General features: G+C 34.4%; 1 protein-coding gene across 6 annotated transcripts in view; it reads right to left on the bottom strand.

Moving 5' to 3' along the window:
• The window catches only part of VMP1 (vacuole membrane protein 1), a 128,643-nt gene that overhangs the window by 18,828 nt on the left and 92,015 nt on the right, over positions 1–17,800 (bottom strand). For all 6 annotated transcript variants that reach the window (XR_009491511.1, XM_059877873.1, XM_005219886.5 and 3 more), the window contains 3 exons: positions 12,833–12,913; positions 8,885–9,001; positions 1,927–1,988 (listed from right to left, as the gene is read on the bottom strand). Coding sequence is in view for 5 of the 6 variants with exons in the window: in XM_059877873.1 (XP_059733856.1) it covers positions 1,927–1,988; positions 8,885–9,001; positions 12,833–12,913 (260 nt within the window). In the remaining variant the exon portion in view is untranslated. The remainder of the gene's footprint in view (positions 1–1,926; positions 1,989–8,884; positions 9,002–12,832; positions 12,914–17,800) is intronic.

Here is a 17,800-nt window from a genome sequence, read left to right as displayed (position 1 = left end):
TCAAGGTTGAGAAACCCTGAGCAGGTCAAAGGGAAAAACACGAGCAAAGACCAGTTGTGGGAGACTCAAGCAGAGAAAACTACAGGGGACAGATCATTCAGGGCTACAGAGACCATGGTAAGGAGTTTTAGCTTTACCTTAAGAATGAAGGGGAAAAACAACAAGGAACTATATGAATATCCTGTGATAAACCATAATGGAAAATACAATGTCAATCAACTGTACTTCAACTAAAAATTTTTTTGAAAAAAATGAAGGGGAAAAAAAATGAAGGCTTTCAAGAAAAGGAAGAACCAGGGAGTGAAGACAGTGGTGGTGACAAGGTCAGACATGATTTTTAAAAGGTTACTAACTGCAGTATGGCAGATAGACTGGAAGGAAATGAAACTGGCTGTGTGTGTTTGAGATAGGTAGCTAACGTAACTTCTTAGAAACTCTAAAGGGTGGGGAAACACAAGGTACTAGTGGTGAGGATGTAGAAGTAGCTGGAGAAGTTCCTTCTATAAATGTTCAGTATGAAAAGAGGAGAAAGAATGAATGTTCTGTGCTGCATGCACAGTCGTTCCTGCGTGTGGGTTGGTGTGGTAGTCCTGTACGTTCTTCAGAATTCTCTCAAGGTGGCACAATAATCTAAAAGGATGAAATGTCACCTTCATATTTCAAAAAAGGGACAAGAATATTCCTTCTTTCTTTTTGAATGTGACATATTGTGACTTAAAAACCACTTTTTAAGTAAGAATTCAGGCAACAAAAAACTGGAGTAATTAAAATTTAATTTACAAAACATAATCTATATTCCTAATCAGAAGAGTAGGTTGTAAAATCAATGGTTGACTCCACTGAGTATATTCTCAAGAATATGTTTTTCCTCAATTGCTATATTAATACCTAAGCAGAAAATTTTAACAACTCTTTTATCATAGAACATACCATACACAGAAAAGAGTAAGTAATATACAATGAACGGTCCAAAGAATAATAAAACTAGTATTTATGAACTCACTATCAAGTGGCAAGTTTTCAAGAGCAAAATTTTTCATAAAAGTTTTTTTTAATAAAAGGTTTTAGGATAAAGATTTGTGTTAAACTACATAAAGGACACTTCAATTTACACATTTTAAACACAATTTAACACTTTCCCACTAACCCACCATAGGACATTTATGCTATTAAATGAAAAGAAAACCTCTCACTCACAAACACTGAATTAAAAAAAAAATCATATACTGAAAAAAAAGGGCTCATTTACTATCTGGCAGGATTCACATTCAAGTTGACATTAATTTGATTAACCAAACAGTCCTTTCCATACTGTTTTATCAAAGTCAAGTCCAAAAGTTTGTGACACTGTCATTTAAAGCATATGTTAAAACTGCTGTTACTCATTTAGACATACAAATAAAAGCTTTGGATAGCCTTTTAAAACGGCCTAATTTTTTTCTAATGAAGTAATAGATTCATAACACATATTTTGGTATCTTATCAAGCCTTACTTAATGAAATGTTAATATTTTATGTAGGATTATATACAAATGAAATACAACTGTGTATCTGGCATCCAATTTTGGCTGAAAGTCATAGCATTGTACCAAAGCACCGTTAAACTCTTAAGGATATACACATGTCTTGTACTAAAGAGAATTTCGTATTTCTTTGGAGAGGCAAGTCTCAAACTGCAAAGCTTCTTTTAAATCAAGAATTATATGACTTGATACATGTTTGGCTCAGAATTAAACAAGGATAATCTGAGCTTCATCACTCCCTACTGTAAGAGGTTTACCTTCAATTTAACTAATAATGGGGCAAAATATTTTTCCTACTCCAAGAATAAAGAGCTATCACAAAAATTGTATACAAGAATTCCTTTTCACACCTGTCCTCTCATTCAAACCATGATGAGAGCATTAGCCCTTAAAGGTTACTCACCCAATGAAAGCCACCATCTGCTCCACTATATGTTTGCTGAATGCTACGATCACGAAGAGTTTCTGTAAAGAAAATGCCAGTCAAAATAAAGATTTCTCTTATTATCAAAAAAACCGATATAAACTCACAATTCTGACAACAGTGCTAACTGCAATTTAAAAAGCTCTTAAAAAACAAAACCAAACACCATCTGACAAATGCTACCTACTTTGTATTTGAAAGATGTTTTTCCTTAAGCACAGTTCTCATCTTGCCAGGATACATGACCATGTCTGAGGGAAAAATATGAGTCACGAAACCCAAGGCTGGGTGCATGATCCACATGTTCTACGTGTTTTAGAATGGAGTATACAACTGAGGTCATGGGTTCCCGTATGGCCTCCATCACTGAAATTAAAGTTGATCAGTTTGATGACAGGTGTCTGGGCTAAATCTAATCCAGAGGATCTTCCATATCCTTTATGGACAGTTTTTACAAAAGAATTTGAATAGTCAAAGCAATCTTGAGAAAGAAAAAGAGCTAGACAAATCAAGCTCCCTGACTTCAGACTACACTGCAAAGATACAGTAATCAAGACGGTATGGTACTGCGACAAAAACAGAAATATAGATCAATGGAAGAGGACAGGAAGACCAGAGATAAACCTCACACAAGGTCACCTTGTCCTTAAAAAGAAGAAAGAATATACAATGGACAACAGAGCTTCTTCAATAAACAGTGCTGGGAAGACTGGACAGCTACAGGTAAAAGGATGAAATTAGAACACTCCCTAATACCATTCAAAAAAAAAACTAAAAGTGGATTAAAGAGCTAAATGTAAGGCCAGATACTAAAACTCTTAGAGGAAAACAGGCAGAACACTCTGACATAAATGGCAGCAAGATCCTTCTTGACCTCCTATGGTAATGAAAACAAAATTAAACAAATGGGACCTAATTGAACCTAAAAAGCTCTTGCACAGCAAAGGAAACCATAAACAAGACGAAAGGACAGCTCTCAGAATGGGAGAAAATATTTGCAAAGGAAGCAACTGACAAAGGATTAATCTCCAAAATATACAAGCTCATGTAGCTCAATATCAAAACCACAAACAACCCAATAAAAAAATGGGCGGGAGACCTAAACAAACATTTCTCCAAAGAAGACATACAGATGACCAACAAATACCTGAAAAGATGCTCAACACAGCTCATTATTAGAGAAATGCAAATCGAACTACAATGAGGTATCACTTCACACCTGTCACAATGGCCACCGTCAAAAAAAATCTACAAACAATAAATGCTGGAGAGGATGTAGAGAAAAGGGAACCCTCTTGCACTATTGGTGGAAATGTAAATTAATACAATCACTATGGAGAACAGTATAGAGGTTTCTTAAAAAACTAAAAACTACCAAGTGACCCAGTAATCCCACTACAGGGCATATAAACTGAGAAAACCATAATTCAAAGAGACACATGTAGCCCAGTGCTCACTGCAGCACTATTTACAACAGCCAGGACACGGAATCAACCTAAATGTCCATCAACAGATGAATGGATAAAGAGGATGTGGTACATATATACGATGGATTATTACTCAGCCAACAAATACAGTATGTTAATGCACATCTATGGTATCCAGAAAAAAGGTACTGATGAACATATCTGCAGCGCGGTAATAGAGACAGATGTAGAGAAGAGACAGGAGCGGGTGGGATGAACTGGGAGAGTAGCACTGACGTGTACACACTACCGCGTGTAACACAGATAGCTAGGGGGAGGCTGCTGCACAGCACAGCGAGCTCGGCTCTACGCTCTGTGACGACCTAGAGGAGTGGGGCAGGGAGGTGGGTGGGAAGGAGGCTCAAGAGGGAGGGGATACCTGTATTCTTAAGGCTGATTCTCACTGCTGTACACCAGAAACTAACAAAACACTGTAAAGCAATTATATGCCAATTGTTTTTAAAAAAGTATCACTGAAAGTTTCATTCTCAGATCCTGAATAAGCTTGGATTTTCAGGCTGAGGGTACAGGCAAAGATATCAACAAGTTTTGGGGAATCTTTATCAGATCTGGGGAATTTTCTGTTTGGTGTTACTAAGGTATTCTTCATTAATTAAGATACTGATTCCTTACTTAACTCATAAAGAAAGATGCCTTTAGGCTTACAGGTAGCAAGTATTTTCAACTCAGCATATATTACAAAAAGTACTTACTATGGATAATGTAAGCATTAATAAGACTTTTATGGAACACAAAGATGGGAAGAATACTTCTTTAATATGCTGAAGAAATTTACGAGTTTTCCGATGTACAGTATAAAGACGATTAAGTACAAAAAATAATACGTATAAGGATAAACTGTAAAGGCCTCAGCAGTAAAAACAGTGTATTACAGAAGTTCACAGAAAGAAAGAAAAGGTCACATAAGTACAACTAATTTGAGATTCTGAAAATGATATTAAAATTTAGCTTTAAAGGACTGATGATAATTCTCTGAATTGTTGTTGAGGTTTAGTCACTAAGTGATGTCTGACTCTTTTGCTACCCCATGAACTGTAGCCGGCCAGGCTGCTCTGTCCATGGGATATCCCAGGTAGGACTACTAGAGTAGGTTGCCATTTCCTTCTCCAGGGGATCTTCCTGAGCCAGAGATCAAACCCACATCTCCTGCATTGGCAGGTGGGTCCTCTACCACTGAATCACCTGGAAAGTCCAATTCTCTGAATAAATATGAGTAATTCTAAATTCTTTTAATTCCTAAAAACAAACTCTCCAGTGCTTTGTTACTGTGCATTAAATAATAACTATAGCCTATACGACTAAATGGGAGGGAAGTGAAATTAAATAACATCGTGTTAGCCATCCACTGCGCATCTCACCAAAGTGGTTAATTCAGACTAAAGCTTGTTATTTCAGTAGAAGATTAATCAGGCAATGATATTTTCTTAATCAATGTCCTAGGGTTAACAAAGACACTGACAGTTGCACAGTTGGACATGTGAGAAAGAAATAAGGCTAGAAAAATAAGTTCATAGTCCTTTTTGGTATTTGTTTAGGTATCTATCGGAGAAGGCAATGGCACCCCACTCCAGTACTCTTGCCTAGAGAATCCCATGGGCAGGGGAGCCTGGTAGGCTGCAGTCCATAGGGTCGAGAAAAGTCAGACATGACTGAGCTACTTCACTTCCACTTTTCACTTTCACGCATTGGAGAAGGAAATGGCAACCCACTCCAGTGTTCCTGCCTGGAGAATCCCAGGGACGCGGGAGCCTGGTGGGCTGCTGCCTATGGGGTTGCACAGAGTTAGACACGACTGAAGTGACTTAGCAGTAGCAGTAGGTATCTACTGGTATCTATTGGGTTTCTCTGGTGGCTCAATTGGTAAAGAATCCTCCTGCAATGTAGGAGACCTGGGTTTGATCCCTGGGTTAGGAAGATCCCCTAGAGAAGGGAAGAGCTACCCACTCCAGTATTCTGGCCTGGAGAATTCCGGACTATATAGTCCAAGGGTCACAAAGAGTCGCACACAACTGAGCAACTTTCACTTCACTTAGGTATCTATTAATGTGAAAAAGATATTTCTTATCTTATGAAAAAAGTAAGCACATATAGATATCAAACAGTTACAAGATGGATGATGATTTATAAACAATCCTACACGAATGGTGTATGAAGATTATGAAGCTAATAAGACAATTAGTATAGATCATTTATGAGAAAAGCATTAATATATAGGACTCTTCTAAGTATCCATACTAAAAGCCAGTTACTCAGAGCTATAGATCTTTTACTAAAAAACAGAGCTAATGATTTGCCTCTCAGTGACTATACCACGTGTTTTCCCTACCATCATTTCCTAACATTCAAAATAAGCCAATGCCAGGATAATTGCACAATTTCATTTCTTAAAAACAAAACAAGACTTTCTTTTTATATATAACAGTTTGAAAATTCACTGTGCTAGGCAAGACACTTAAGAACATATGTCTCAGAACATTTAAGAACATATGTCTCAGAATCATCTGAATGGGGATTCTACCAAATAATAAAAAAAAGGCACAGATCCCCAAAGAGCCCAATCAACCATGTGTACAAAGAAAATAAGGGTAGAGTAGGAAAAAAAAAAGATATGAGTGTAGGGAACTAATGGCACCAACAGAACAAAGAAGAAACTATACATCTGCAAAAGAAGATGCCTCCAGATTCTGGAAAGAAGAATCACAGGCTGAATCATATATTAAATATTTACTGAGTGCTAACTACATGCCAGATGCTATTCTAGGCACTAGAATACCTTGGAGAGCCAAGAAACAAAAAACTGTCCTCACGGAGCTTATATTTCAGTATGTGTGCATTTGGTGGTAGGGAGAAAGTTGAGAGGCAATAAAGAATACACATGGTAAGTAAATTATATGGTACATGAAATATTATATAAGCATGTTGACTTCTTCCTTTCTTCATCATTTAGGAGAACAGAAATATTTCTAAGGGACTGTATACAGGCACAGGAATTGAACTTGTCCAGTAGAAAGAGAAATCCTTAATTAACATTATTAGGTGGGTTGATTTCTTTTAGGGGATGTTTAACAGATAGCAAGATATAAATAAAAGTAACAACATATATCAAGGGAAGTTGTCTAGTTTAAACTGAGGAAAAAAGAGAAGAGGACCAGAAGAGTTTACTATCAAATTACAGAAAAGTCTGTGTGTAGTGTGTCTGCCCTATTGTTTTAGAAATACTTGTAATGTTTATATTACTCACTAATACTGCTTACCCAAGGAATGAGAAATGTTTGTGGCCCTGAGCTACATCTGGATGCACATCAAGTGACATGCCTTTAGAAAGTATGTCTCTCTGATACAACGGAACACAACAAACATATCCCGTGGTCTCAGTTTAGTGAAGGAACTCAGATTTTTTTCCTTTCAGAAACACAGATGGATTTTAGCCTTCTTTCTTTGCTTCCACACAGATACAGGGAATGAATGAGCTTTGACTTTAGAGTTTGGTTTGAATTCTAGGCCCTCCGATCTATGAAATGTGGATAATAACCACATCACAGGATTGTTCTGAGATAACCAATGCAAACTGCTTGGCATAGATCCTGACAAATAACAGGCCTTAAACATTTCAGTTTTTGAGATCATATAAATAAATTACAGTAAGGCAATGCAAAAGAGTGGAAAGAACAATGAAGTTGAAGCCGAAAGACTCAGGTTCAAATTCCAGCTGTTACTTACTCTTTTAGGCACCTACTTCCTTCTCTAAGTTTGATAATTACAAAATGGGAGTAGTAATTTCTCTATCCCAGGATTATAAGAATTAAATCAGATGGCATACATTAAGTACTTTAGAGTGTGAAGCACTAAATTAAAAAATTAAGCATTATTATCATAACTTGAAAAAAAACTGAGAATGTTAAAAACTCTATAACTATAGGGTACTTTTAGCATAATATATTTTACTGTATTTTATAGAAAGTCAGTATAATTCATAAAGCAGAATATATAAAGTTTATGGATTCCTAGAGAAGTTGCTATTATAAAGGGAATGAAAAGAATCTGTTATTGTTCCTTAAGTATTAACACTCTCAAAGGACTTCAAAAAGTGAAATGATTTTATTATTAGAAAAATCCTATTACAGTGTTTTAAATCTTTACCAAATAACTAGCATTGCAGTATTTAAAAACCCATCGTCTTGAACAACACACTTACTTAATATAAGTAGGAGAAACTATATTCCTTGAAGGAGAATAACAATAAAGTCTTGAAATTTCAAGTGATTATCATGGCAGGATTAGAAGACAAGCTCAATAAACTCATCCTAAACACCAAAATCTAATATTAGAAACTGGGCAGGCAGAAGGAGCTAAAGTTTTCCTTTAAAAAAAAAAAAACAAACTTATTTATCTATCTGGCTGCCTCGGGTCTTAGCTTGGCACATGGGGTCTTCTTCGTGGTGCACAAACTCTCTAGCTGCAGTGTGTAGGCTCCCTTGGCCCCTGACCAGGGACTGAACCTGCTCCCCCTGCATGGCCAGGCGGGTTCTTAACCATTGGACCACCAGCGAAGTCCCTCAAGTCTTCCTTTTTATTCGTCTAAGAACTGGAGGTAGAGAGGTGGTGAGTAGAAACTTGGGGGATAGACGTCCTTTCAATTATTATGGAATCAGACCAGGGTTGAAGACATTACTCACTGTTTTTGCCTTTCCTCTGGTGAATGCTTCCTTGCAAGCCTCATTAATTAAGACAATCTTTTGCATGTTAACTCTATTTTATTCCAGTAGGATTTGCCTTTTATACTACTCCTATCAACTCATATCAAAGTCTTAGAAGCATATATTCATTTCCTCTCATTTAAGTCCTTGGTCTCTTTTCTCTGCTCTAGTACACACACACACTCACACTGCCTCCAACCCCACACCTCCCCCACATCCTTATCCTAAAGATTATGTTAAGAGTGGCTTTGAGACTAGCAGATTCTCACTTCTCTAACCAAAACCCACATCTCTTCGCCTCCTCAGGGCCCACTTTCTTCTCCATTCTCCACACTAACACCTGGCTGGTATTTTGTAAAGGATATCGGTGCCTTGAGAGGAAGTGTTATATACAGAATATGTGAAAGAAAAGTAGAATTAATGAAAGAGAATACTTCCTCAGCTCATGATCAGTTTTTGTTTGGTAAAAGTCTTGGGTTAAAAGTTTCAAAAGGCAAAAGTGAAATAACGATACAGAGAAAGGAAGGGACAAAAGAAGGAAAGAAAGAAAACAAGGAGGAATAATTTTCCAACAGAAGAAGGGAAAACTGCCCCCAGTAATCTTCAGTGATGTTCTGTGTCTGAATACCAATCCACTAAGGAGCAGAACTCAAAATCCTAACAATTTGTCTTGGAAAGAGCAAGGGGAATATTTTTTCAGTGCCTTTTAATGGGTTCATCATCATTGAGCAGGGAGTCAAAGGGTATAATTACCTGGATATGCATTTTAATTATTGCTTTTCCAATCAGGGTTGCACCAAAGAAAGTCCAAAAAGGTACAAGAAAGTGTCCACATGTTATTCCAGCCAGATCAAACAAAGGATTTGGAATCTATTCAAAAAAGAAAAAATAAAATGAAACATCCATATATAATCCAAAAAACAGTTTAATTTTACTACCTATAGGTGTGTGGAATTATGCATTAATCCTTGTCTACCACTGCAAAGAGAGGTATGGATTCCCTGATCAGTGCTAGACTGTCTGGAATTTAATCCCATTCGGTAGATACTTGACCATTTGACAGCAGTGAGGTATAAATGAAGAAAAAGCCTCAAGATTATTTCAGTAGTTATTAGGGTCCTAAAATCTTTGGCTTGAAATAAGATTATCTGGAAAGTGCTCTACTCTATAGAAAACGTTCTTGTAAATTCACAAATAAATTTACAGGTGGGATGTGCTTTCATTTTTCAACATAAAAAAATTAATTATTTGTATTTTACTTTATGACCGTCCAAGGCCACAGGGCCATGTGATTTATTCTAGGAAAAAATCAAGTGTGGAAACACAAGAGCACAGATACAGATGTTGTGAATACTCAGTCCCAGACAAAGAAGTGATTCACAACAAATACTTTTCCTGAATATTCCCACATTTCAAGAATGCTAAAAGACAATTTCATGCAAAAATGCAAAGAAACCACAAGCTGTTTTTGAGTACTTCATCCATTCTTCTGCCAAAGAAGTACTCTTGTCCTTGAGTCTGTTGGTGGAACCATTTATAAGCTAATTAATTTATATAATTTCATGTTTGTACTTCCAAAGAAAAGCCCAGTTGTTTAAAAGATATTTGTCACGTATGTTCTTTTAAAAACAATGCCATAACTAACTCAGAATTCAAGTATTCTTTTATTAATAATACTCAAATTCAATAATATAATTTTTCTTATCCAAATTTAAATGCTTTCTGTAATTTCATGTCTTACAACCATTTAATAATTGTATCACTTCCACATCCTTACAACCGTCATTTCTTTTATTTCCTCATATGACTCTCACAACTCTATGATTTAAAATTTTAATAGATTCCCTTTATTATCAGGCTCTACCTCAAACTGAAATGGAAATTAAAGTATACAAGATATGCAAATCAGAGTGGATAAAAATTAGAAGTTGTATGTTGGATACTCTCAGAAGAGAATAATCACTGTTTGTTTTTACAAAGGCATGTTATTTACTTTTTTTCAACTGTTAACCTAATACACAGAAAGGCAGATTAGAATAAAAAGAACTATTATGTAGCTTTGAGATTTTCCCTCAGCTAGCTTTGTTTATCTTAGTTTAAATGTTAACAAAAAAATTACTAATTAATAAACTTCTCCTTACCTTACTCTTTACTTACCTCACCTTAAATAAAGTATATATACTTTTAATACTTTAATATATATATTAATTTCCTAGAGGGTCAGATCTATTAATTTATGTTAAAAATTGACTCTTCCTAGTCAAAAATAAAGAAGATTGGCTAGCATAGAAAGTGGAATTTTAGCAGGGAAGACAAAGGCATAGGTGAATGCCAAAGAATAAATATTTTTTGCTTCAATAAATCAAAGATACTTGTATTTTCCCCAGGAATGAGGAAAGCTAACTCTTACTGAATTGTTATGTGCTTTTCTAGGATTTTTACATCAACTCAATTTCCAAAACAATGTTATATGATATGACATCCATTTTATAGATAAGAAAAGTGAGACAGACAGGTCAAGCAATTTGTTCATTATCAGTGGCGGCAGAGCAGGCTTTCAACCCAAACAGCATGGCTCCCACACTATTCTCTTAGCTTCTAAACTAAGGACATTATCACCGTTCAGGCCTCTCAGCTTAATCCTATACTGCTGGGTTTCCACAGTACCTTTCACTTAGCACCGTCTCCCTCACTAGATTTCAGGATCCTTGAGAAAAGGAAATACAGCTTTCACTTCTTTGTCCAAGCACTCAGGGGTTGATTCAAAGCTGATGAATAACAGTAAAAAATGGATGGGCACTGTGACAATTCACATATATTATCTTAAATCCTCATGGTGTCGCAAAGAGTTGGACACAACTGAGTGACTGAACTGACTAAATCCTCATATCAGTAATGAGTGTCTTGATGCTCTATTTTAAAACTTAGAAATGTGAAAGTCGCTTAGTCATGTCTGACTCTTTGCGACCCCACGGAATTCTCCAGGCCAGAACACTGGAGTGGGCAGCCTTTCCCTTCTCCAGGGGATCTTCCCAACCCAGGGGAAGACCCCCTTTGGATCAAGCCCAGGTCTCCCGCATTGCAGGCGGATTCTTTACCAGCTGAGCCACAAGGGAAGCCCAAGAATACTGGAGTGGGTAGCCTATCCCTTCTCTAGCGGATCTTCCCAACCCAGGAATCGAACTGAGGTCCCTGCATTACAGGTGGATTCTTTACCAACTGAGCTATCAGGGAAGTCCCAAAATTAGAAGACTAGGGCTCAAAGAGAGTAAACTGACTGAAATTACATAGCTAAGAGGAAAATCTGGTTTAAGAACCTAAGTAAGCCTGACTCCAAAACCAGTTCTCATCTCACTGCATCACACTACAACATACCTATACACTGCTCAATATTTGTCAATATTATGATAAAGAGCTTCTCCAATAAAAAGAAAAGTTAGATGATGAAAATTTCAAGTACTGCCAGGGTTAAAAGACAGTACTAGAGGCACGTGTACATTTTAGACTATCTCTAGAATGTTGATCGCTTGCTGCTGCTCTTCAGTTGTATCATGCCTGGTTCTCTGTGACCCCACAGAGGTGGCGTGCCAGGCTCCTTTGCGTTTCCTCCACTGTCTCCTGGAGTTTGCCCAAATTCACGTCCACTGAGTAAGTGATGCTATCTAACCATCTCGTTCTCTGCCTCTCCCTTCTCCTTCTGCCTTCAAGCTTTCCCAGCATCAGGGTCTTTTCCAGTGACTCGGCTCTTCGCAGCAGGTGGCCAAAGTATTGGAGCTTCACCAACAGTCCTTCCAATGAATATTCAGGGTTGATTTCCTGTAAATTTTGGCACCAAATGTCTTCCCTTTTTGGGTATGTACTTTGCTATGGTGGGAAAGAGTTTACTCAGATATATTCATATTCTAATATATAATGGGTAAAGAAACTATGTGCCAGCAGGTAATAATCTTCTGAATTTTACTTACAGTTGCAACTTTTATCATATTAACTAGGTGCATCTAGTATTCTGGCCAAATCTACCACTGAACTATCAAGAATTTTGTACAAACTACCAAAGAAAACTTAGATCAAAATGCTTCATTTCAAATATAACTGTTTCTATTATATTAGAAAAGGACCAGGATAAACATCAACTCAAGAAGGATTGTCAATTTCACAAATTTGCAATTTGAGACATTAAGTTTTGTTTTCAAGTTTCTTGTGTGAGACACAAATAGTATGACACAAATAGTTTCTTAGTTCACTGTGGCCACAGATGCCCTTAATCTTGCCACAGATGTTTCAACTACCAAGCTAGGTATTACAGTCACTTAAGGAGGTTTTATATGAATTCTTCCTTATAACTATATGCCTGAGGCTTTGGAAAAGGAGTACCTGTCTATAACTCTGAAAAGAATGAAGTCATTGTTATTTGTTTAAATGTACTTCATTATATATTCTTTATGGGAAGGATGGATTTTGTCTCTTTTTTCTTATTGAATCAAGCCATTTAGGTGTGAAGTCATCATGGCAGGATGAAATGCTTACAAGTCAGTAAATAAGATAGAAACCTAACCAACAGAAAACAGCTCATTTGATGAGTAAGATGAATGATTAATAAAATTACATACTCATTAAAAGTGATAACTTTTTTAACTTCATACACTTTAAAAACAAATTGAATCAAAATATAAATCCACCATTTAAATACAATTTACTTACTGAAGCACAGGCTAAAATTCCAAAAAATCCAACCTTCTGTACTAGATTTTGAACTGCCAGTTTAGCCCGGGAGGCGAAATCCTATATAAAAGGAGGATATCAAAACATTAATAATCCCCTCAGCTGTCTATTTTATACACAGTATCAATAGTGTATACGTGTCAATCCCAAACTCCCAGTTCCTCCAAAAGAAGGGTAGATATGCATATGTATGGCTGATCCATTTTCCTGAGCAATAGAACCTAACACAACTGTGTAATTTACTCCAATAAAAATTAACTAAAAAAAAAAAAATTAATGAAAAGTAGAAGAAGGAAAGATGGCTCTTTACAGTTTATAATATTAAATGTCTAATAATCTGAAAGCAGTGATTCATTTAATAAGATGATATTAAAAAAAATCACAGCAGGTTACACTGAAAAACATGTGAATAAAATCTTCGTAAAACATTAACTACACAACCTTAAATATAAACTTATAATACATTTCAAGAATAAGCCAAGACACTGTTACTGCATTTTTTTGGTTCTCTTTGGATTATCTAGAGATGAACAAAATGTTATAAACCAACCCATTTTTTTGGAAATGCTAGTTTACTACTTATCTCTTTCTCGTTCCTTTAATAATTCACAAGACTTACTCCCTGATTAATAGCAGGGTAGGAAATCAAAGAATTTTCCAAGACAGAAAATGAAGACACCTCTACTGATTACTAGCCAGGAGATGAAAAAAGAGTTATGTGGCAGTAACTTAGCATTCATTACCCCCAAAACAAATAACGTCCTACACTGCAAAGTTTGTGCTAGAAATAAAAATGGTTTTCACAAACATTTTACTGAAAAGGCTCAGGCCTTTCAGTAATCCTGGGGTGCAAGTAGAGCAGATTCTTCAGACTCTAAACTCAGTGCTCTTTTTATTTCACCATGTCATCTCCCAGACTGAAATATACATTTGGCTGGGTAGTTTATTCCACACTCTTCTTCTAGCATGTGCATGCTGAAACTATTTATTTTTTTCTCAATAATCGTATAGAATATTCATAATATAAACGATAGAAGGTTCCTTCATAGAACAGGAATAGGGTTTAAAGCATTTGTGGATTCCAACTTAAAAAAACAAATACACCAAAACCACTTTAACCCAAAATATTATGTTGAACAGTTCTATTACCACAACAGTGAATACTGAAATTACACACGCAAAAAAGGGAAGACCCTCCTCCTACTTACTTGTTGAGGATGGTGAGAAAGTCAAAGCAATTAAAGCAATATTTTTAAAGACATTAGCAGTTAATACAAATACTTTGTAATCAAACATACAGGCTCTCAAAGTTAAATCATTAAATTCTACAATACAATTTTGTAATTTTACAACTTATTTTCAAAGACAGAATTTTTCTTTTCAGATTAGGCTATTTCAGTAAATAAACTGTTTCAGATTTAATATTTTTAAACAACTGAATTACCACAGCAAAGAGTTCTTTGTATTTAAAAAAATTTTTCTAACTGAAGATTTAATTTTTCTTAAAATTAACATTTATTGCATTAAATGTGAAACACTGATTTTATTGATTTAAAAACTGTTTAGGGATATATAATGAAATCAGTTTTCCTATTAACATTAAAAACAAATTATACTTCCATTTGTTTTCAATAACTTACATAATTCACAAATATCTAAATTTGAAATTCATATAAGCACTAAATAAAAACTGGCCATAATTAATAGAAATGTTTTGAGTTTTACATATACCAAACAATACTATTAGATTATAAATTAGTTATAAAATTTTAATTACTATAGCCCAAGTATTAAAAATATAAATTCAGGAAAATGTCTTTCTTTACAGCTCTTGATATCTTCAGAGCAAATCTACTTTAGTGAAAGATGGTATTCACCTGTGAAGAAAAAGTAAAACAAAGAAAACAAAAAGTATACAAATTTATTTTAAAAACAACAAAAGTTTTTATAAAGCTATCTTCCAAGTCAGATTAATATAGGAACATTTTTCTACCACAGAATTTATGCAATCCTCAATATATAAAGTTACAAAAAATTCATTTTTTGTGTAAAATGGTGTAGACAAGATCAATAAAGCATTGAATTTGAAAGGTTTGCTGTCCTGTTTCCCTTTATCTTAATTTCAAGGCTTTAGATTCTTGCATTTATTTAAAGCAAGTGACTATGACAGTGCCATTATTTTAAACTTTTGTTATTTTTCTACTATAGAGACACACATACATACATTTAAATTAGAAAACAGGTATGATTATATTAGTTGGTTACATAGAGGAGAAAATATTTAACATTATGCAGATCAGCTAACATACAAAATAATACAAATATGTAAGCCTTCATAAGTTCAAGAAATCATGTTTTAAAAAACACCTTGAAAGTAAGGAGCTATTTTATCCCTTGACATAATCTCTTTACTCATCCGAAATTAGACAAAAACAATGGAAAAGGCTCCCTGTTCTTTTGGATTCCTGGGTGCTCATCATCAATTATCCTTAAGAGCACTTCAAGAATCTTTATTTGAAGGAAAAGACTCACTCTACCCAAATCAGTGAAATAGAAAGCTCTCTTTACTCTCTTTCTTCTTTTTCAAATTAACTTTTAGCTAGCATGTCTCACAAAGAAAATAAGTTAAGTGCCTTTTTAATAGGGAGCTTTGCTTTTTAAAAAGTCTGAAAGTCATCTACTGAAAACAGATTTCACAAATCTTATTATGTGTTACACACACACACGCGCACTTACACAGAGAATGACCATGCTACTTTCAGTTCCTATTAATTTATTTTCCACGTCTTTCACAATATTCTCAGAATTAAAATTACATTTATATGTTAAATAAGCCATAAAAATTTATTTAAACTAATAAGTCTGCACAGTTACTTTCATTACAAGAAACCAACAGCAGGAGTATACAGCTCGAGGCAGAATTTTGTTTTTCCTTGCCAGAGTAATGAAAACAAGCTCAAAGAAGCATTATACTAGTATCTGTACCAAATCTGAAATATTTTACAATGGTAAATTAACTCATGTTTAGATCTCATAAACATAACTATACTTTGTTGCTTTTAAACTTATTTCACTTTTAAAGTCATATTCAAAACTTACTGGTATCGCTTTAAAGGCTTTGTTAACATATTTATTAAAAACATCATTTTTAAATCGTCTAAAATGTTCTACACATTAAATGCAGTTATAAGTTTTTCTTTGCTGCTCTGCAGTTTTAAATTTTTTATTTTTAAACAACTTCAATACTTTAATCTGCTAGCTTTCTGATGATGTAAAAGTAACATTTTCTATGCATTAAAATATTTCTATTTGTGTTCTCTTTTAAAGAGAGAAAAATGTGCTGTAGATAAAATATTAGAATATAAACCCAACTTACACACACACATTCAGCAAAAAAAACCCTCTTTCACTAATGTTTAAAGGACAATTTCAAAAAAAATTTGCTATTCGGTTTAGGCCATCAGATAAAATAAACTAGCCAAGAAAAAATGTGTACCATAATAAACAACAATCATTTAAAGGAAAAGTTTAACAAGTCAATATGTTAAGTTTTCAACCTTAAAGTTAAATATCAAAGGAAATTAATACTTCATTTTAGTCTTTTTTCTTGTGTTTGTGGGAACAGTGTAGCAAGTTCAATCTGATTACTTCCTCAATTGTCATTCTTCATAAAAAAAAATATGTACAACTAAAACCAAATTCCTTTTAACAGTTTCATTTCTCTGGACTCACATTTCACAACGTTTATGTATTTCACAATTTTAGTGCCCAAGAGCTCAGAGTTTCATCCTCTAGCTCTACCTAAATAAGTAGTATGTATTCACAGTTAGTACTCATAGATCACTTTCTACTTTTTAGAAGTAAATAAACAAAATACAAGTAAATAAAATTATCCTTCCCACTCCCACTGACAGTGATTATCATGCTTCTGAAAGTAAGAACGAGAGACACAAGGAACATTTTTCCAATGATTACAGAAGATAAGATGAAGAGAAATTACAATAAGTACTTAACTACTGAGATTTCAAGGATTCATAAAGAAAAGCAGACAATGCTTTCCAGTATGAATATTTCTGTACTACTTTTGTTTCGTATTTTTTCCTAAGAAATATTTATGATGAAGATAAGAGAAACTATATAGCCAATTATAATTAGATTGCAAAATACTAACTTTTGAAGAGGTTCACTTAGATGTAAATATTTGCAATAATATTTATCTTCAAGTGGTAACAGTAAACCTTTTCACTCTCATGATAAGGGATCACATTAAATTCTAAGATTTCCTTAAAAGCAACAGAAAATCTCTAACATGTTAAATGAATGCAATGTTACTAGAGATAAATATGTATTTGGTTAACAGCTTATGTTAGTTTGAGCTGATCTATCACCATCGATGTGAGGTAACTGGTCAGCAGTTTGATAAATCAATGGCTTTTTAATATATGTTAAAATTTCTGTTGAGTTAATGCTCTTCTTGGGCGTGACACTGAATTGGCTCCACAGTCCATATTAAAATTCACAGAGCAACTGCTTCAATAATAATTTCTCGTTATAAGAGGAATTTGTGTTAAAATAAACTGCATTTGCGAAGTTCTTTTGGCATATAAAAATGACTTGCTAATTTCTGTGTTCTACTCAAATATATTGTATCATGTTATTATTCTGTATTAACCAGAAATGGAGTTAAGACAGTAATAATGACTTAATATTGCAAGTTGTTTTAGCATCATGGACAATCATTCTGAAATATTAACTTGTTAAGATACTAATAACCATGTAATTAAGTATTTTCTACAATGAAATAATATTACATGTGGTAAACAACATAATTAATGGGTATAATTAATTATCATCTTCACAGAAATTAGAATGAAACACAACTCATAATTTTAAAATCTTTCTCCTCTTAAAAACAGAATAAAATGTTTGTTAACTGCAATTTCCTAC

This window comes from Bos taurus, chromosome 19 (assembly GCF_002263795.3).
Source record: "Bos taurus isolate L1 Dominette 01449 registration number 42190680 breed Hereford chromosome 19, ARS-UCD2.0, whole genome shotgun sequence".
NCBI lineage: Eukaryota > Metazoa > Chordata > Mammalia > Artiodactyla > Bovidae > Bos > Bos taurus.
Note: the sequence above shows the minus strand (reverse complement) of the source record. Positions and strands in the feature narration are given on the sequence as shown.